This window comes from Ptiloglossa arizonensis, chromosome 12, assembly GCF_051014685.1.
Source record: "Ptiloglossa arizonensis isolate GNS036 chromosome 12, iyPtiAriz1_principal, whole genome shotgun sequence".
In the NCBI taxonomy this organism is placed as follows: Eukaryota; Metazoa; Arthropoda; class Insecta; order Hymenoptera; family Colletidae; genus Ptiloglossa; species Ptiloglossa arizonensis.
The window spans coordinates 998,266-1,021,248 of NC_135059.1; the positions used below are offsets into that span (position 1 = coordinate 998,266).

The 22,983-nt window shown below is 37.4% G+C and overlaps 1 protein-coding gene across 3 annotated transcripts in view; it reads right to left on the reverse strand.

The window, feature by feature from the left end:
• Glurb (metabotropic glutamate receptor B) overlaps nucleotides 1-22,983 on the reverse strand; it is a 219,279-nt gene that overhangs the window by 47,857 nt on the left and 148,439 nt on the right. For all 3 annotated transcript variants that reach the window (XM_076324502.1, XM_076324501.1, XM_076324503.1), the window contains exon 2: nucleotides 16,581-16,723. In XM_076324502.1, coding sequence (XP_076180617.1) covers nucleotides 16,581-16,723 — 143 coding nt within the window. The remainder of the gene's footprint in view (nucleotides 1-16,580; nucleotides 16,724-22,983) is intronic.

A 22,983-nucleotide genomic window follows, 5' to 3' on the forward strand; every position in this document is an offset into this window, starting at 1 on the left:
TTGTTTTCCGATAACGTATATTGCAATAGCAAATATGGCTATCGCAAATGTGAAAGTGACAATTTTAAGTTACAATTAATTATACTGCAGCACAGAATCGATGATTCCTTTTTCGATTTAACGATATCGTAAAGTGTAGCGAACATTCTTGTAGCGAGAAAAATTACATTTTTAACTTAGCGCATTCTTGAAGGTGTACCTAGTTTCTCGAGTTTCAATTACTGTGTAAAATTTTGGCGAAGCGTGTGCAGTGTTTCTTTACCGGACGAAAATATTGTTCTACTGATAGATTCGTTAAAAATGAGAAAAGTTTCGTACGAAATGTGTGGTCACTGTGTAACGAGAACATTAAAGTTATTCGTTTGCCGATCGTTAATTCATTAATGCAAGAAGAAATGTAACGTTAGATATTACACCGGTTAGAACGATCAAGGAACTACGTTTCTGTGCAATGTAGCAAAAATATCATCTAAACAATTTTTATATTTTTAGAGATAGGAAACTTTCGGGCAGAAGATGTTTAGTTTTGTGGAAAATACTGCGTAATATCAGTTTTGATTCCAAATCAAAATGTCAAGGACATTTTAAAATTTTCAGTTAAAAAAAAATGGAATGGTATATATATATATTGTGGTATCGAAATTTTCCGTGCCCATTTGGGGCTCCTTCGAGTGCAGACCTAGAAAATACATTGCGTGCGAATGGACCTGTTTAGAGTAAACACTTTGATGCCGATCTGTCGCTAGGTTTCTTAAAGGGCACGAGAGATCCTTTACAGGGAGTCGTGCAAGACGACCGAGCGTGGAAATACACGAGAATGAAAGGAAATGCGTGTGGTCCGTAGGAAATGAAGAGTGTTTGGAAAAGACGAACGATTGAGATGGGCGAACGTGACCAGATGTCTGAAGTGAGGGGGATTGAGGTTAGAACGAAAGGGAATGAATCCGTGTAAGGATATAGGGTGCAAAAGAAGGGTGTTTGGGGACAGTACGAGTACGAGAAGAGACTTTTAAAGACATAGTACGAGAAGAGACTTGTAAGGACGTAGTATGGGTACGAGAAGAGACTTGTAAAGACGTAGTAAGAGAGGAGAGTTGGAAATACGCAGTAAGATGAGAGGAGAGACTTGTAAAGGCGCAGGCGACAAAGACGATAACGACGCGTGGCGTATCTTTAGTGAAAAGAGTAATTTATTACTATTACTAATACCACGTCTAATCTATAATAGTACAATAATAATATTAATACTAATATATATATATTCAGGAATTTTTAGAACGAACAAAATGGTTTATGATTCAAGGTCATTCAAGGTCAGTTACGACGAAAAGTATTTTATTAATATTTTACAATCGAACAAGTTTTATTTGAATTCTTCTTTCTTCATCCGTAAACACAAATGAGAATAATTTGAATGGTCTGTTTAAAGTACAACATGTGTGCAAACATAAATAAATAATTTAAATGGTCTATTTAAAGTACAGCATGTGTGCGCTTTGAAAGAACATACGAGTATTAGTTACCTTATCGAACGATGAAGACACTTGAATATTGAATCGATGTGAACTTTCCAGTAGACACTAAGCAGAATATGTGGTTCGTGATCGGTTTTGTCATTCATTCGCGACATTTTCCATTAACGACGAATTTTGTACGATTTTTTAATATTCATCCAAAATGCGTCGCTGTGATGGGGCGTATGCTTCATTATTGTTGCCAATTCAATGGTTCATGGCCGCGGGTGTATGAATTCTGTGTTTACTGATATCGGATATACCTGATTACTTGCACTGCGGTATTTAACTAATACGTATTTGTACGATCTATATAGGGACTTGTATCGATATCTGTAGAAGACGTAACGATATAGTGTAAAATTAACAACGTTGATAATTTTACGAAATTAGATTTCCCAGCATTTTGTGCGTATTTTAAGCGCGATACTGGTTAATTGTCATATAGATCGTTTAATACGAAATTTGGTTGTTAAATATTATGATTCTATTTGCGCCTATCAGTTATGCGAATTTTGATGTTTGATGCAAAATGACCATTTACCGTGTTCTCCAATTATTTGTAAAATCAATAATTCTGAAAATTTTGAAATATTCTTCGAGATACATTTAAACAGGCTACATATTCACATTCTAAACTACATATTCAAGTTTCAGCAAAATTCGAAATGTTATCTTAAACAGCATCCGATTTCTATATAATTAACTCTATTCGGTAGTATCGAATTTCGCTGACCTCGCGCGCAAGAGATATTTAATTCCGTTGTAATATTAGCGTATCCCGAAATGCATAGTAATAGTTTGCGATCCGAGAGCTTTGTTATTCTCGCGGGATGTGTGTATCTCTCGTATAATCTTCTTATCTGCAGGGGACATGATCAAATAAAGAGTAATTTGATTATACGATTGCGTGCGACCGATTAAAACCAATGATGTCCGTAATACTGCTAGTGCGATCGAAAATTGTTAAATTATACATAATCCATCATAAAAGGTAAATTCGTATAAAGAGTAAATATTGTCTAGCATGTGGAATTTTGCAGTCGGATTATTTTCACACGTTCCGGTTTACATTTGCAACCTTTAAAATTAATTGAAATAAATTCACGATCGAATCGAATTAAAAGTTAAAGTGCATAACCGGTTGTCTGACTCGCGAAGATTATTCCATTTGTTTGTATTATTGATCAATTGGTATACCTGATCGTTAGATACAGGTGGATATAAATACGACTTTAAATTGATCGTGTACGTACAAAAATTAATGAAAAGCCAATCGTCATTCTATATTCTTATCCGCTACTTTTGTTTTAAAAGTTGTTTTTTGCATTTCTAAGATACTTCGTGCGGTAAAAAGCTATTCTTTTCTTACACCAATTAAAACGATTCAATTCGAAGTTTGAGAGATATTTTAAGGCATAACTTTTTAAACGTTCACTTCCACGATAATACCCACTGCAAACGTTGACGTATTCGCTCCTGTATACGGTAGGTTAAGTTTCTTGGCAACTCCAGTCTTGGCGGGAGGTCAAATGTGTGAGTTTAATAACAAACTTAAATCCTCCAAAGGCGGAAGTTTACATCATCTTTTCGCTGATCTTTTTTCTCATACACCGTGGCCAAGGAAGAAGGTAGTTGCATCGATAAATTCTTAAAAGCCGCAGATTTTCTTAAGTCCGTTACAAGAACGGAGGCGATGCATATTAACCTATAATGCTACTTGGTCACACTTTCGGAAGGACATCTTTTTTAGAAAACCTAATTACTTAAGAACGCAGACTAGAATCGTTCACTGTTACCTTCTGAAACATTTTACGATAGACACATTAATATTCTATATCCGCTTCAAAAGTATGCGATTTCGTTAATAGGGTTATTACCCTGTTACCCCGATTTATTACTATAAATCGACATAAAATATTTTTTAGCACAAAAACGATGCATTTCAAGTGTTCGTGTATAGTATAACAAATTTTTGAAGAAGTTAACGAATGATTTATGAAGCGCAATTTTGTACAAAATATTGAAAACGAAAGAGTTATCTACAATAAATAGCTGTATATTTCGAAATTTTAATTGAAAGAAAAATGAAAATATCTCAAAACTTTTGTTTCAAAAGTTACTATTATTTATTTATTATTGTTATTTTTGTTCATTTATAATACTATAGAATGGTCTTTGTAAAATTCCACGAGTAAGAATGCATCATTTTTGTCCTCACAATGGACAGAAGGAAATCCGTGACACCCAAGAATTTATTTTACGACTAAATCAACGTGAAATGCATTTTTAAATGCAGTACGTACACAGCGACTGCAACTTAGATATTTCCGCAGGAGTTGTTGAGAGGATAATGAATGTTTACTTTGAACGTGTCGCATGATTTTCAGACTTTTATTCGCTGCGTAATTTATTCTCTATTTGGAAGCCAGTTCTACGCGGTGAACATTTTTTCCGTGAAACAACTTTCAGATCGCAAGCTCTTCTCTTTTTTGTAGCGCGAAAACTTGCGCCTTCTTTCGAAACTTACGAAGCTTTTGAATTCTTAGGACATTGTCATCTGAAATTAAATTTGCGCAATCTCCCCCTTGGCTTTATGTTACGTACAATACGAGTTTCTCTTTCGCGAATTCTCCGGAAATTTTTTTACGATTCAATGCTTTTGAGGAATCACAACCTCGGATCTGTCGAATTCTTACATTTCAGAATTCTAATTTAATCTCTTCATCGTTCACCGTATCATTTTTATTACACATCGATTTCAGATAATTTATATTCTTATTATAATACAATATAAACTCAAAAGAAACCGATGTGCATTAGGAAAAAGGAAGTAATGTTCATAGCAGGCACGAAGAGATTGATTGAATATTATTCGATAAAATCGACTGTCAGAGAAGACGAATCAACTCGACATTTATACTCGACCATATCTTCCTATATTGCCTTCATTTTTTATTTACTTAAAATCTTGCCTTCGTTAATTTTTAATTATTCTAATTTTTAACTCGCTTGTAATCGATAAATCTTCCAGGGCACAGTCTAATTGTAAGTCGTTTTGTTTCTTTTTGCGTATTACATTACCCAATTTGCGATACAAGGTTTTTATTTATAATTCTAAAAGACCTCTTATAATAATGACGGAAAGGTACACCGATATAGCACCTTTGCGGTAACGATGTAAAAAGCAAAATTTCTTGTCGAAACGCGCTCTAAATAAATACGTAATTTTTGTTTCTAACGGATGAATCGATATTGCAATTAAATGAACGCGAATATTGATTCGAGATGCACAGACTGGTCGTTTTTATCGTTCGATCGGATGTTTCGTAAAAGCAACAATACCGCGAAGCACGTGAAACGTAATTGTGCATGTATAAATGTAATGTATGTTGATGTATTGTACCTTCTCCCGATAAGCTAGCCCATTAGGATTGTCAGAAATTTTTCAACGTTGCGGACAACGAGCCGGAAAATTGAGTCGCTCGTACACATCGTCAGGGAGTAACCAGAGAAATGTCGACGTTTCATCGTAAAATATCCGCTTCGAGGTTTGGATGAATTTTCTGGGGCGAAGGAGTCGTCAAATTGGAATCCAGAACCCGGCAACAGTGTTAAAAGTAACGAGGGGCGATAACGGGTTCGGAAATTTCGTTTCTGATTCACTTTTTTTTTTTACTCATTCGATCGCGTAACGATTCATCGTTCCAGATTCTTTCGTAATAACGGTTAAAATTCGCCAGTTTGTTCAAAGCGTCGAGATTTCAAGTCTGCTGCAACGTCTGTGATCGTACAGTTTTGAAAACTATTGAAATCTTCGAGGGTACCGTAACATACGTCTTCGTGTACGTTTTAAATCGTTTAGAGTATTGTAACGCGAAAGTATCCTCAATAATTGCGATTGAACGTTCGCGATTGAATTTCTCAACGGTACTACGTTTTCACCGAATCAATAATTGTCACGAGTCAATATCGGTTTGAACGTTTATTCATTTCGTACGAGATAATTAGTCCTTGAAGAAGTTAGTATTTTCAACAGAACGGTGCCAAATATTAGGAGAGGAAGGAAAACCGTGTATCGTCAAGTACAACTTTCCTCTTTTGTTCTACGACGAACATCTGTTATAATTCCGGTACTGAGACAGTTTTGATGGTTCTCGTTAGGGAAGATTTACATAATTTCGTCTCACTTCAAACGTGTTCACGTTGAATATCGTGATAGTTCGATATCTCGTAAAACTAAACGGAACTGATAAAAGTTTCAACGACAACAAGTGTTTCGATTAAGATGTAAAACTCTCGGAGTTTTCTGCATTTCACGAATACGAGGTCACCACTGTGGTTAGAAACGTGTTGGTATAGCGTTTACCGTGATACTTTGCGAGTTCAGTAGCGACATATACGCAACGCGAGAAAACCGCAAATTTATTCGTCTCGTATTTGCGGCTATTTTTTCACGACCTTCCCGAACACGCGAAAATCGACAGTACCTTTAGTAGGATAAACGTATAGAATCCAGTATGGAAACTCGCTGTAGGCAACATCTAATTTCGTTTCATTGATCATTCGGACGATGTCAGTGGATTCGAAGTGCGAACTATCGAGATTCCAAATATCATTCTTCATCGACGTACGTTCCTTCCTGACTGTTACTTTATGTAACTCCTGCAGTTTACTTCTATCCACGTTTCACGTCTGGAAAGACGCGGTTCTGTGGTAAGGAACAATTTTTCTCCGAGAAACGTCAACCTCCTTTCACCGAAGAATTGTTACTTTCGCATCGTTTAATTCCGGTTAGTTAGATCACGTTTCCAACACTTGCTCTTGCAGACGGTATTTCATGCATCGAAATACTGGATCGACTAGATTTATAGACACGGGTAGTTCTAGATTTCGGAGCTTGGCTTGGCTTTACGATCCTGTTCCAACACAGTGGCTGGTGCCAGAAGTGGTGGATCAACCGAAATGATTCCTACTAGAATTGAAATCCATCGAGTTCGTACCTTATGGTGAGACGGCTATTAAATTTTATCTCAGAGATGTTCTCGATATACTTTGAAAACTCGTAACGAGAGCTCGGTTAGAAATGATAAAAAATGTGGAGCGTGGCGATATCGAAATGTAACAACATTATCGTTGCCAATGTAGACGTAACATCTTTGCGCTAAATATCTACGATAAATATAGTAAATAAATAGACGTAATAATAACGATACGTGAGAAATATTTATACAAATAAACAATGAATTATAAATAATAATAATCAGTAATGTATCAAACAGAGCTTGTTTGGCGTCATTGATGTTTCGATGATGTAACACACGAGGTCTGCAAGTAGGAACGGAAGTATTATAGAATAAGACTCTTGGAAACAGGATAGACAGCGCGAGGAAGTTGCTAATGGGAAATATAAGCTACGTTATCACTGAACTAACCGATGCAGAGAGGAAGGCTCGTACTCAAGATGCGGTTCCATCGACATGAAATATTACACAATTCGTTTCCAATTCTGCTAGAGAATAATACGGGCGAAAATTGTGCCAGCTTACACCGGCGGGGCCACGGTTCGTTAGTTATTTTTCGATAATCTTTCACGAATCTGTCAAGCGTGTCCGAGCAATAAACGTTTTATATACCTCGTCGAATAGCGGGGAAGCCGAGATACTCTTTGAATTTTCGGACTCCACTGTCCGATATCGTCGCGGTTTGTAAGAATTATGCCGCGGGCTATGTACACGGACGGTCCCGAGCGAGACTTCAGATAAGTCGGACCTCGAAAATATTCAACGTACAGTGTCGCTATTGTTCGTATCCTGTCGAATGTACGACCCACCGTGAAATAGACTGTGCGCGAGTTCATCGGGTTACACCAGGATATTGCGGTTCCAATGAATCGATACGTTCTCGTTGGTCGAACATTTCGTTGGAAATTTACGGAGCTTTTATAAGTGCCAAACGGGAAGACGTATAACCGGAAGAGGCGAACGTAGGTTGTTAACGTATTTCATGCATCGAACAAACTTCCACGATCTACCAAGTCGAAGGAATAGAGTTTTTTCTTCTGTGCCACCAGCTGCTGACTGATTCGATATATTTGCCGAGGGTGACCGCGGTCTAAACTTCCGTGGAAATTTTCACGGCGCGTTCGACGATTTGCTTTTCCCAACGTAGACGCACGACTACTTTTCTTTGAAAAATTGGCACCCAACAGACGTATTTTGAAAATATGAGTAGGATCGGGTTGAAACGTCTAATCGTTCTCGAGATATTCAGCTTCGGTATCCGTTTCTAAACGTTTATTGCGTCGTTTCGAGCAATTATTGTCATATGGAAATTATTGTAAACGGGACGAGTGTTGTGAATAAATCGTGTTACAAGCGCCTTGTACTCAAACCAGCGTATCAAAGTAGATAAACAATAAGAAAGAACAGTAAAGTGAGAAAATTAAGATTAAAAGTTAGATTGTGGTAAATAGGGGTTAGAGACAGCTACCAGTAACTGTGATCTACTTTCTCGCGGTAGGTGTTAAAAAGATTCGATATCCTGGGGTTATAGGATCTGAGCTCGCGAAACGAAATTTAAATAATTTAGGTCCGATAGGAGGAAAGTTTCCGATTCGATGAGATGGTGCATTCAAATTGAACTTTTCGATTATTGAATCGCAATTAATATGGTCGCTAAATACTTTTCGATTATTCAATTGCAATTAATACGGTCGCTAATACTTTTCGATTATTGAACTGCAATTAGTACGGTCGCTAAATATCGTTTAGATAAATAAAAAATGAATTATGCTTCTCTTGTTTACCAAAGTATGTTATACTGCCTCAAGTAGTTATACGACACAAATGGTCCAGATTTAAATATCGCATATCGTAAGAATTATAACTCCTATATACGTGAAAATATCAAACGAGAAAATTGCCTGTACAGATTTAGAGAAAGTTTGCGAGAGATGTTTCATTCCTGTCCAAAGATCTCGAATTCCACGTTTAAAGAGGAACTACCGAGGTGATTCTACCATGTGCATCGATGCAGTTCAGAATTTCAGAATCGTTTCGTGTTATTTACCTTGCTATTTCGGTACATTTATTACGTTCGTTGGTTTTACGGGGTGACATTGATATTTCACTGTTTCTCGGCATTTTACTCGTTTCGTTTAGTCGACCCACTCTATCGGTTTTAACAGAGATTGGCGGTTACGCGAATGACGGCTACTCATCCCGCCAAAGGTACTACAAAATCCACTCGATCGAATGGTTCGCTGAATCTTCAAATTGATTCTGCGAGTAACTTTCTATGGAGCAATGCCAGCGATACAACGACACGCCGTAGCGTGTGCTTCTTCAATGAAACGTTAGTTCTGTTTCGGGGAAATTAAAATCATTTAGGCGTGCAACTTCCACACAACGCGAGACGTTTCGATCTTTTGCAGATCGTTATCCTTCAATGTTCGTACCACCGTATGTAAGTAATTACTCTACAGTACGTTCCACTAATTCTGTTTAGTACACCAAGGAGCATTTTGCGAATGTATTAATAGTATCGACATAATTTCTCTTTAAACTTTAACACGTATAAAGAACTCATATTGTATAAATAATTGGATTTGGGTCTTAAGTGACACGGTAAATCGGCAGTACCTTGGTATAAATTTACTATAATCTCAAATTTACCAAAAATTTGAACCGAATATAATAATTTCCACTCGAAACATTTTTCTAAGTATTGCATGTATCGAATGTTACGAGTAAACTTATATTGTTTAGGTGTTGGTTGGTGATGGTGGATATATATATATATATATTAGTATTACGAGATTAATATTATTATTGTTATTGTAGTATAGATTAGACATGGTATTAGTAATATATTTCTCTTTCCACTAAAGATAGATCGCCTATGTATAAAATTAAGCTAATCGTCTTAGTGTCCTCAGCACGCGTCGTTATCGTCTTCGTCGCCTGCGTCTTTACAAGTCTCTCATCTTACTGCGTCTTTACCAGTCTCTTCTCGTACTCTTACTTGTACTGCCACTACCAGTCTCTTCTCGTACTCGTACTGTCCCCAAATACGCTTCTGTCGCACACTGTATCCTTACGCGCATTCATTCCCTTTCGTTCTAACCTCAATCCCTCTCACTTCAGACATCTGGTCACGTTCGCCCATCTCGATCGTTCGTCTTTTCCAAACACTCTTCATCTTCTCTAGACCACACGCATTTCCTTTCGCTTTCACGCATTCCCACGCTCGGTCGTTTTGCACGACCCCTTGTAAAAGGTGCTCGTGCCATTTAAGAAACCTGGCGACAGATCGGTGCCAAAGTGTTTATCCTAACACAGGTCTATTCGCACGCAATGTATCTTCTACGCCTGCACTCGAAGCAGGCCCAAGTGGGCATGGAAAATTCCGATACCACACTTATATAAAATGCTAAATGGGAAACGGATTAACCCAATATCTCCGTAATTTTGAATAACAAGGGAGAGAATATGTTCTTATATGAAATATTTCGTTTAACGTCATACTGGTTTTAACTCTTTCAACTCGAGAGGAGATCCTCGGTCGCCACCTGATTCAGTGTACTGTTACGTTGTCCGGAAAGTCATTTCGTCTTTTTTGGTGAAAATGAAACACGATTTTTTTAGAGTGTATAAATATTTTATTAAATTATATATTCTCCATTTTGGAAAACGAAATGATCTTTCCGAAAAAACTCAATATTTTCGATCCGGGAAAACTTCCTGGTTTGGAATTCAAATTGGACTTTAAATATTACGTTTTTGTAGAGTGTAAACGCATGTACGCGAAGTATATAAAAATGTTGCATTCCGGATTAATTTTACGACTTAAAGGATTTTCTCGAGGCGTCGGTTTCTGGTAGCAAAGAAGCCTCGAGTGCAAACGGTTGAACCATTATTGGTAGTCCGACCATAGACTATCCACTTCCACTTGCGTTTGCTCCTCACAATTTCACTCACAGTCTTATAAAGATGCAAATGCATTTTGCGTACCGTGTCTATAAAATAGATTTTTCTTCGCGAGAAAAAAATCTTCGCGAGTACGGAATAAATTTTTCCGTAACCGTGTTTAAAATTCACGAGTTACAGCACAGGTTTGCCCTATTTGGATAGATGCTTTTTTCGAGCCCGTAAGTATTTTGTTCTCGGAGGAAATTTAAACAAAAAGTGTAACTATTCGAGCGATCATAAATTTAGTTATCGAAGTATAGACATTTCCTACTGGAACAGATTCGTCTCGAGAAAGTATTGTCAACGTACATCGGGCTATATACTAGTAGACTAACGAGGCTTCACTTTTTTCCGCTCCATTTGTTTCAAGACACATAATACTCCCTCGTTCGTTCCGATATCGGCTATGTAAAATTTTAAGACTCTACTACTGAAACATGTGCGGAGAAATCTACGTCCGTTTTTTCGTTTTTGCGGAAAAATTTAAAGTATTCGTGCGGAATAATTCAATTTTAATATTTTTCAGATTTTTACGCTTTCCTTCGGCACTCCGTTTCTTTTCTCATACGAGTTCTAGTCGATATTTTTGGATTTAAAGATAACGAATATGAGAATGCTTCGATCCGAGAGCTTCGGTTCTCGAAACGTTCAGTTCTCGAGAGTTGTAGTCGCACATTGCTTCGAATTTTGACACAGATTTAGAAACAAGTTAGATTCAGTTTTGATTATAGTTTTCTAAAAAACCGTTCAATGTGTTATAGACATTGATATTTTAATCGATGGTTTCCAAAAAAAAAGAACGATTTAAATTTTCGGTTGTACTTTTCACAAATTTTAATACTATCCATTATTTAAGACCTGCGATATTCTAGGCCTTCCAGATTTTCCTACCTAGATGCAATTCGAGTCGCTTTTGCATCGTTTGCAGCTTTTGCGCGAGCCACTCGAAATTGCTGCGCTTCCCATTCTCGACATACATTCACAGTACTCGTGCCACCTAGTCGATCGAGGATTTTTATTAATTGCAAATAGCTATCGTACGAATTATTAAAACTGCAGCAAGCCACCAACACTGCAATCTCAATTATTTGAAAATCATTCATTTATTAACCACTTTTATGCAATTTTCGAAATCATTTTATTCCGGTTTTCGTTATTACCTAAAATGATAAAATAATTCCGTAAAATAAATTTCGATTGCGTCGTGCACCAGAAGTGCGTGTCTCCATCGAAACGGTTATGTTCTTCCAACTTGTCTAAAACATCGAATAAATTTTTTCGCGTAATAAACTTGAGGGGGTTTAGAATTTAAAAAAATCGATTTTTTTATTGCCTTCCTTTAAAGTATAATATATATCGTCCAAAATATGTCTGTAACAGGATTTTTTTGAATTCGTAATATTTATAAAGTTACAGCCGTTCAAAGAACACAACTGACAGTTATAGCGGACTGATAAGTCTAACTTTAAATACATTTTTCTCAAAATCTCATTTCTTAAACTGGTGTGCACGATATTCCGAGTTACACTTCACTAATTAACTTCAAATTTATGCAGAACCTTCAGCAGACATGCCGTTATCGCACGAACCACAGTCTTCGAACAGTATTTATGCTTTCATATTTTTTTAACGCGTTATAGGCTCAAAAAGAACAAAATAAACGATATTTATACCGATATTTATAACTTCAAAGCGTCATCATTTTCTTATGGTGGTTCACACCATGGCTACATTCGTACAAAACAAGATGCCATTTTGTTTTTCTTTTCGATTAAAGGAACGGCCGGAATCTTGCACACCAGCGAAACACTTTTCGCTTACAATACTTTCTTCAGCCAAACACAGTTCGTGTAATTTTTATTATTTTTGGTTTAAAAAATAATTTTGTACAGTTTAAATGTTAGTGAATATATATGCCTCAATTCATACCCAAAAGGGTGTATAGTTTCTTTCTTTAAATCTCGAATATAGCCGAAATAATCGATTTCTGGACAAGAATACCCCCTTAACATTATATTGTTACAGTGATAATTAAAATGATAAATAATCGAATTCTAAACAAGAATTACCTCTTAATACAATATAGTAATACAGTTGAAGAATCCGCGAAAAGAAATCAATTTTTCAATATTTTCGCTGCATCGAAGATCTGTTTTCTAAGCGAGTTTCAATGTTTGAGTTCGGTAGCGAAGGCAACAATTACGAATCGCTGAGTAGGTTGCACGATATGCGATGATTCTACGTCAAACAAGTTTGTTTCAACGGGAATTCACCAGCGGAAGTGGACTGACAGAGGAATCACAAATGAAAGAACAAAGAAACACGCGGAAGCCTCCAGGATGAGTTCTTACGCGATCGTGAATTTTCATTTCAGTGGTATTCTTTGATTTCGCGGGAACCATCGCAAATAAATATTCGCTCCAGTTCGCTTATCCATGCACGAAAAAGGAACTCTCTTTCGATCTCGTTCGCGGAATATATTAAATATTTCCAACGCCGTTGATCTTTGCTTTATTTTCGATGAAAAATGCATCGACTGGTTGCTTCGGGTTACGTCCATTTTGTTTTTTTTTTTTTTTTGGTGCACGTAAACAAGTACTTCAACAAAGGAAAGCACCGTTGCTACATAAACAGTTGCTATCTTGCGTGCACGTGCAGCGTATTGTTATCCATTGGCAACTAATACAAAAAAACTCGCGAGTCGGAAGTTTCGTTTTGTCGTGGAAATGTTATGGGAAATGGTACGAGCTGGCATATTTTCTGTTATTTCGTCCACGTTGCGCATATTTCTTTGCGTGCGTCGTTACAGAACGGAGCACTGGGCCTGTTCGTTTTGTTTGCGGTAAACCGTACCTTGCAATTACTGCAATTGGGTCGTGTACAATATTAAGCCCATGTGGTTTGTCCGATGTATGCGATAATCCGTCTTTAGGTTCAGGTCTAACTCAGTTAACATTTACGTATAGAAATTACGTATATTACTGCAGAAAACAGGCAATCGTTGAATCTCGACCTTTTACTCCCTTTTCTATATATTTCAACCTTTATTTGTACATATTTTTCCTTCTTACGGTGAATAAAATCGATAAATAAAAACTAAAGCAGTTTCTAAAAACTATTGACTTCAAACACTTTCACCGTAAGGAGGAAAAACATGTACAAATAAAGGTGGAAAATATCGAAAACAGAGTCGAAAAAGGTCGAGATTCAACGAGTACCTGTTTTCTATAGTTACATATATACGTATTTATGTTTATTTTTCGTTTTTGTATGGAATTTATAATAAACTGAAACTAATCTTCGATTTTATTTTGAAATTTAATATCGTAACTTCCTTCTTCCATTTTCTCGACAATTAATTTCAACGCCGGAAGAGCGAAGAGCTTCACGAACAAAATGAATAAACGAATCAAAATAAACAAAAGGAAGACCGTTATAGGAGCAACGAGACATTGAAACGATAATTCGTTATCGTTTTGTTCCTCCAACGCTCTGCACGTCGTGAGCACAGCATACTGCCTAACCGTAAAGGATGATAGGTTTGAAAACTGTTCAATCTGTTTCTTTATCAGTTTCGCCTTCAGGGTTTTGTATGTTTTTTATCCGATGTTATTACGGACACAACGTCACGTCACTCTGCGCGTGGAAATTTTGTTCACGAGGAATAGGTTAAACATAGCCAGTTTTTATTCGAACCACACATTCTGGGTTGAACCAGAAAAATAGCGCCCCTTTTTATCGATTATTAAAAGTTGCCACGAGCCAGAAAGCACACACTAATCGAGCACAGTCGATCATACTTATCGAATTCTATAATCTTGTCTAAATTCTATAAATTGTAACGAAATCTCATTTACTCCAGAAGTGTGACAAATGTTCGTAAGCGACCCTCGATCGATAGAGTTAAATATTTGTCACGTATCAATTGGGGTGATTTCAATTTGATCTTGATATAAATTAGGACAAATGAAAAATGGATTAGAACGTTGATGATATTAATAACGATTGATTCGAACCCACGAATAATAAATGGAATTGTTCGTTATTTATACGAAAAGTTCAACAATAGACCGAAGAGATTTCGATCGTACATGGTTTCGAATAAACTGCTGTAACCGATCACATATGTACGCGTATACATAGAATACACATAGAAACGTACATTGTCACCGGTAATTTACGATAATTCATTAATTACACAAACCATTAACTATGTAGGTATAAATTCGACAATTTGTATCTTCCGCTCGTAAATCCGCATTAAACGTACATTTCGCCGAGATCACGTATGCCGCCATATGGCCTTTCTCCTTTTACTCGAGTCACGTCGGATCTCCAACAGAATTTGTAAAGTTTGCGGTCTTGGAAGGACTTTCTAGCACATTTGACAATAATACTCTCGATTGCGGGCGAGGCAGGAAAATCTCCAATAGTTCGTGTAATTGTTTCACGGGGCATCGAGTTTGCGGGTCGAGTCTGGTTTTCGTGCAAAATTAAAAATTCCATCGGGTCGATTCGATATATCGAACAAGGCATAGGAATGGCACGGTCAAGGGGGACGATTACGTACTCGAGCGATTTTAGGCCGCAGACTACGCGACGTTTTCGTTGGAACGAAAAATCTTCACAGTTCACTGCCACTTAATAGTTTCATTCTTTTATAAGTGCAGCAGCGTTCTTCGACTTGGATATTCCTTGGCTCGAAGGGAGTGTAGTTTGAACACTTTATGCAAAACTTTTGATTAAATCGCGGACCGAGCACGAGCAAACGCGATCGCGTAAAAAGATAAGGCGCGTGGAAGCATCGGAAAGACCTCGTTTATTAGTTTCTTTATCGAACTTTCTCGACTCGTACGTTATCGATGTTCCTACGGAAGATTATTTTTATATCGAGTCGTTAGTCCGTGGATCTCTTCGATGGTTGTTCGATACTGTGATAAATTTCCAAGAAAGGGCCGTTGAGCAAATTACACCAAGAATGGAAAGAAATCGCGTAAAAACAAATGTCTACTTCAAGGAGGATCGATATGTACTATATTACGGACAATTTTTGGAGTGGGTTGTAACAAGGATTTTTTAAAAGTGTGCATCGTTCGATTATGGTTTGAAATTTTATCGCGCGAACTAATTATACGAATACGAATACGGTTTGAACAAAAATTAAAAAATATAGAAATATAAAAATTTGAATACAATAACGAAAGAAATATAAATGTAAAAGTACGCAACTAAATATACAAATGAAAGTACATCGTATAAATATAATTTCAGATTGTTCAAACGGATGGTTCGTGTTGTAAAGTCTATATGAAATTTGGTAAATTTATGCGTCGCATAATTTTTAGATTGTCTCATTTCGAACAATTTGGACCGGAATAAATTTTCGAAATAACTGCTAGAAGCTATCTGTACGACTAATACGTTAAGAGAATAGGGAAAATCAGATCGTTCGAAGTCAGACCACGGACGCTAGAATAAGCCACTCGGAGAAAACCGATCGTCTATGGTCGAATGTATTCACAGATAGAGAAACGAGACCAAATCGATTTGTAATTTTTCACGTGCGTACTGATTTTAAAAATATTTCCAATATCGTTTAAACAAATTGAGAGAGATTTAAAAAATTTGTGTTTAAAACTATCGTAATAATATAGCTAAACGTAATAATATAGCTATTCGTGAGTTACGTTTAGATTTTCAGTAGGAATACTAGTTTTGTCGTTCGATAAAACTTACCGAACGGTATAGTACTAGGTTGCTCGATAAGTTTTATCGAACGACTAAACTTACCGAACAAGCCATTACAAAAGTTTCTGGAACATTGCAGAAATGTTTCGTTAATTTCATTAATACACCCGTGAAGAATTAACGGACTCAACGAAATGCAAATTCTTTCAATATTTTGTATTTAGAGCGAAATTTATTTATAAGACGGTTTACGAAACGGTTCGACGTTTCTACGATCGACTGTTCTCTTATAATTTTATCTAGGTTTGTCACAGTATTTTATGGAAACCGACCGAATGAATATAAATTTGCTACTCGGGTGAATTTAAGTGCGCGACTAGCGATTTCGGCGATTCGTAACACGTACCTGCGGTATTCGAAAAAGTCTCAGTAGGTTGGCCACTTGAATAGATGTGACCGAGCTCGCCGCCCCCACGACTCCGCTGATAACTTTTCGCACTGCAGTTTTATTGCAGTGATACTCGGCACCGTCTATATTGCTTATCGAACCTGAAACACAAATAGAAACACGTTGATCCCGATCCAATGAGTAAACACGCAAGACACGCTGTATTAGGATTATTATCGCTGTTACCGATAAGAGTTCAATTGGAAACCCACGCTAACCAATCGTAAAGAATAACTATTGAAATTGATCAAGAGTGCAACAACGATACGTGGAATATCTTACCCTGGATTTTTCTAACAAACTTATTCTTACGAACTAATTCGTGGTTAGATTTGGATACATCTGTATTTTGTCTTTCTACTGGCAATTACGAGCAAGCTACAATTATTTTTTTACCTTCTAACTTCTTAACTCATCGCGAAATCGTGCGTAATTTAACATAGCGTAGCGTGGCATTATTGATTCACCGCTACGAAAATTTAACTTATATCTCGCGAAAGACTTGCAATTTTGCCTTTTAATTTTACTTGGGCCGGTCAACACGCCTCGTCAAAGAACACGACACAGTTCGGTCGTATCCTGTAATTTGAAAGAAGCGACGGAAGACCAGTTTCGGCCTCCAATTTCATCCAGGGCCAGGATAAACCGGGAAACTCAATTCCGGTTTCTGTGTGTATCTTTTCGAAGTGGCAGGAAATGAAGACGAGGGCCATGGCTTCGGCATCGCGTGACGGAATTCTAGATGACTTTCTTCCTGCGATTTTATACAAACTGAATTACAATTTTACGCTTCGTTTGTACTTTTCGGGATTTCGAAATCTGATTTTATATTTTACGTGCTTGTTTAGACGGTATTTACGCATGTATTGTACAATACGTACCACGGTTCCTTAAATCGGCGATAGATTTTGCAAAATTATCCAAATTGGGTGACGATTCGTATGCAAACCTACGTTCAAAGCTTTTCCTTTGAGTCGAGCATGAATCGTTCCGGTCGTGTGTAAACTACGAATTATCTGCATCTCCTTTCGTTCCGCAGGGTTGAAACAACGTCGATTCCCTTCGTGATACGTTATTCGTTCAACGTCTTTCGTGTTCTATTTTTTACACGAACGATCGAAACGCGAATTACGGACGAATGGAAGTTACAAGGTAAAAAGTTCGGAGAATGCTTAGATAATATCGAAAACATTATCGCGATGTTAAAAATTTCCAAAATCGAAGAACTGCAGCAAAAGGTCAATTTTAAATTCAACGAAAAATTTTGAAATAGAAATACTCGATAAAGTGTTAACGTATACGATTTTTTCTACTTTTAGGTACTGCATATTTTCAGATTGTAGATTTTCTTTATCGTACATTGTGCAAAATAATTCCAAGGTCTCTCTACTTTGAACAAGGTAGGTTAATAAGGTTGAATAAGGTTCCAGATGTTTATATACTACTTGTTAAGTATTGCTATCATTGGAATCCGGTCAATTATATATCGTAGAACATAATCGATGATGTTAATCGGTAAAGTATCGCTCGAATTCGCTTTACTTTTCCTCGAGCATCGAGATACGTGGTTTTTGCTTTCAACAAACCTCTCGCGTTATTGTTGGTAACTTTTAATTCGATCGAGAATTATCCTTTGACCGATTTCACGGTATTTTTACCGCGTGTTTTGAAATTCGATTTCAAAACGTGAATTTATAAGTCGTTATTACTTTGTCCGATATCTATATGCTCCAGCTTCGTGTTCCATCAAAAGGAGTAGCTTATCGCTACGAAGCATTTTTGAATGTGCAATTTAAGCTTCAATCGACGACCGGAGAAGCAACGAATATCGAAAGCACCTCTGTTCCCTCTCGTTAATAAAATTCTGGTAAAAAGAATCATTTTTTTGGAATAACGATTAGCTGTTTTCGTTATAATCATATTCATCGATCGATCGACGGACTTTGTTCCCATTCAACAAATCGATGGAGACAAATCGCTGTTCTCTGTTGAACAAAATTGCAGAATTTCTGGTATGTACTTTCCTTCTCTCGCTAAAATAAAATAGAATATTACGAAGTTGAATATTGTTTCGAATCGTAAAGTGTGCGATTAAGCGGGTTTGTTTAGATTTGTGCGTGTTCGCACGTCAATCGTAAAAATGTACTCGATTTCAGGACTGTCATTTACACTCTCGTATGGTCGTAAGATCGTGTCCCAATTTTTGGAAGCTTCAACGTGACTGTGATACTCGTCCATAAATTGTTGCGTCGTAAATATTTTTGGTATCGTTCGTCTCCAGAATTTATTATAGAACATCGTTAACCGTATATAGTGATTTCGAGTTGGGCTATATTTTTCATTCGACTGCAACCGCGTGGGAAGCACGCTGTTTGGCCATAGTGATAAATTAAAATTTGGATCGAAGATCCGAACAAATAGTCCGTGAAAAATACGTATTAAACGCGAGAGAGTAATAGAGTTAATCAAAGACCGTGTTTCACGGGGTGATATTCATAAATCGAACATGGTCGGGCACTCGTTTTTGCACCATGTATCGAAAAGCCGAGTATGCGAATGGTCGTTAATGCGCGAAGAATTTGCACGGGAAATTAATTATCCGGGGACATTAAAAATTCATAGTGTCCGAGTGAGAGGCTAATAAGGCCGATTTTATCCGTTATTCAGCTCGCAGGCGGCGTTTCACAGCGGCGGTAGATCGTTGTCGATAGTACATTTCGATGCCTGCCCCAGATTAATATGGTAATGAGCTTGATTTACGGGCGCTGCAAATTGTTTCGTTATTGCGTCGGTTATTTCAGATCGATTAATCAGTTTATGGTAATGTCAGAACTGTTCCACGAAACGAGCTCGTATCGACGCGAAACAAACGGATAAATAGGTAAATCCTCTTGTTCGTTTGATCAACTGGTACACGCGCGCAGAGATACGACGCGCGAAACAAATGACTTTATATCTACTTTTATTGTCCGCTCTTTATCGCGTTACGAACTTGTTTCAAACTTCGTAACTGGTTACGACTCTTTGCGAGCTTTCGTCGAAAAAAACAGTGCCTTTTCCAAAATATTGAAACAGCGTTAGAGGCCATCCTCTGTGAAAACTCTTTTACTTGGAACTACGATGCATTCGTCTCTCGCCGAACACGTTCGAATAATAAACGTTCGAGAGCACATTTTGTACCGACGAAGCGTCGTATTACTCTTCGATTTAATCTGTACAATTAACGTACGAAGTAACAGGTTGCTCGATAAGTTTTGCCGTTCGATAAGAAACAGAGGCATTAGCTTCGTCGTTTTATTTTTCTAAATATGGTACTACTGTTTGATCAATATGTGCGAAGTTTCACGATCTGTCGACTCGTTCGTATATTTACAGTTGTTCAAACGTTGAAGTGTCATAGTATTTTCTTTACAATGGAAAAACGACAAAACTTATCCAACAATCGTATTCTCGTTTCGAATAAATCGTAAAATCTGACATTTGTCACCGAAAACGTCCAATCTATATTGGTCTTATTTGTAAGTTGTCCGGTTCGAAGATGCAAAAACAGCTTAATCGTGCAAATCGATGGAAGATTTCTGACCGTTCGCCTAATCAGATCGGCGTATGTATCGCGTTTTAGCCACGGTCAGTGCACTCTGTTCGTTAGGATCCGCACATAGTACTAAATCGTGTGCAGCGTTGCGCAAGCAATAGCGTACCCACGTCTAACCAATCGGTGCATCGATTAATACATTGTGTTTTCGTCTAGGCCAGATCCGTGTAAAGACACGAGAATAGATGTGTTGCGCGAATTAGAGCACAATTGAGCCCTGCTTGCTCGTTTAATCGGATTAACGCATATGTTGCGAATTAGGTACGGTCAATCGGCGTATTTCGTTAGGAAAGATCTACGCCACGACACGCAATCGTGCACGAACAATAACGCGACGTTAATCAGCTTTCGAAGTTAACTCTTAACGGAAAGTATTTCGTGAAACCCGATTCACGAGGAACGTTCGAAATAACGCAATCTGTACGTGTTTTTAAATCCTTGGTGCACCGATTCGATAGGCTGTTCGATGAGTTTTATCCAACGACAAAACTTATTAAACAACCTAGTATTGTGGTAATGCGAAGTAATCTGAAGTGTTTGGAATAGACGAGCGAGTTAAGTGTTTTCGAGACGTGAAAGACGAGCAATTGGGATAGCACTAGATTGAGAAATTTTGGGCGAACGTGACCAGATGCACGGAGTGAGAAAGATTAAGGTTTAGAATGAAAGTGAATGAATGCGTGTGAGGATATAAGATATTCGAGAATATAAGAGAATATAAGAAGAGTGTTTGAGAGCAGTCACTGTTGGAAAATAGTCGAAGCGTGTCGTGTCGCGTGAAATAAGAATAGCGTAGTCAACGTAATTATAATTCGAGTGCTTTGTTAATGGTTTGTTCCTACTACTACCTCATTCGATACGTGTATATCTTAAAACTTTATTCACTTCATAATAACCGGTAGATAATTCCTACAGTACTATATTGTTCAATAAGTTCTATCGAACGATAAAATTATCGTAATATCGGCGAACACGGATAGCCACGTATTGCGGAACTGTTCTATAATCTGTCGACAAAATTTATTTACAATACTGTAATTTATGATGTAACATTTATATTACTTACTATTCGTTCACCGGAACCTAACGTTCTCGTAAATTCATTTCTCATCGGATTCGCGACGATTGTTTCCGTTGATCCGATACTGCGTTGAAAAATCGAATCGTGAGAAAATTGATCAACGAAAGTTCGATGCGACGAACAGCGACCTATCGGTGTAAAAAAATTGATCTTTCGAAAAATTGATTCAAGATCGGCATCTTTGGTATCCGATGACGTTTCTTTCGAAGATAATCGTGCGAAGAATCGCGCCTTCTCCTCTATTTCATATTTTTCCGTTATTAATGCACAACTGCGTGTGCTTGGTCAAAGTCGATCCGTTCGATTCGTTTATTCACCATACGGACACAGATGCGCGTGGTTTCGCATGTTAGAGTAGCACCTGTTGATTCGGATCGGCTTATATATCTAACGTGACTATCCGCACTATGACGCGGAAGCAAATCGCGGGTGGAAGAACGTTAAATCTCTGTCGTAATTTATGACGTTATGCTAAAACTTTCGTGTTCCGGCATCCGGTTCCCCCGTGAGATTCGTCTACGGTGCTCAATCGAGCGGGAAAATTGCATACTCCAGTGCTGCGGAACATTTAGTCCGGAGATGTATTCGAACGCATTTCTGTCGCAATTGCGTTACATTTCCGTTCACGTTTTGCCAACCACCATACGAACAATATTTATCGAGCTGTTTTTCTCAAAAGCTCGAATCGCGGAACAAATTTCGACGATCTATAAGAGCGATTTGCGAAAGGAGTATTGTCGCGACGTAAAGTGCGAAAATAATAATTGCTCTCTCAAGCAATTGGATGAAAAATACTTTCAGGTATCGCTCCACTTCGCGTTGTCAAATCAATCGCAAGTGAATTTCGAATTAAATCGGTCGAGTTTAAATGCGAATAACTTTAATACAAATTGATCGACAGCGGCACTGATCGTTACAATGGTTGTTCGTCAAGTCCCCTTTTTCGAGTCTCTATGCTCTTTATACAACACTTTGTTGACCAAAGGGCGCACCGATTAATTATTAGCATTTTTCTCCAACAAAAAATTCTATTATACATTCTATTGTTACGTCGAAACAAGTATCTCGATCTTCTCTGTAACGGGCAAACATTCGACACTGATCATCGTCTTATTGCTTTCTAAATAAATTTTTTTTTTTTTATATCTTTAAGTATCTCTACGAACAACTTGCACGAGTAAGTTTCGTAACTTCGTAAATTTCGAGAATAGCGAAACCCGACTGTGTTGAAAATTCTAATTTGTTCTAAAAAAAAAATTAGGAACCAGAACTGGGCTCGATGAACCCTGACAATGTTAAAGGTTTAGAAAGTGCTTATTTCTAATATGTAAAATACGTATATCTCGTAAATGAAATGTACAGATTATTTTAGAAATTCTGCTGGAAGAATCGAGTAACACATGTCCGCGTTTTATATGTTTTTTTTGCATTTTATTATTTACACGAATTTATCGTTCTTCTTTGGTAATGCGTTGTCGCTCGATTATATAATACGTGTCGTTAATACGTTCGATGAACGTTTCTTTACAAAATCTGTTTAATTGTATCATTGCTACGTAACAGGTTGTTCGATAAGTTTTGTCGTTCGATAAGAAACGGAGCTATCAGGTGTGTCGTTTTATTTTTCCAAAGACGGTACTACTATTTGTCGAACATGTGTGAAGTCTCACGCAGATCTGTCGACC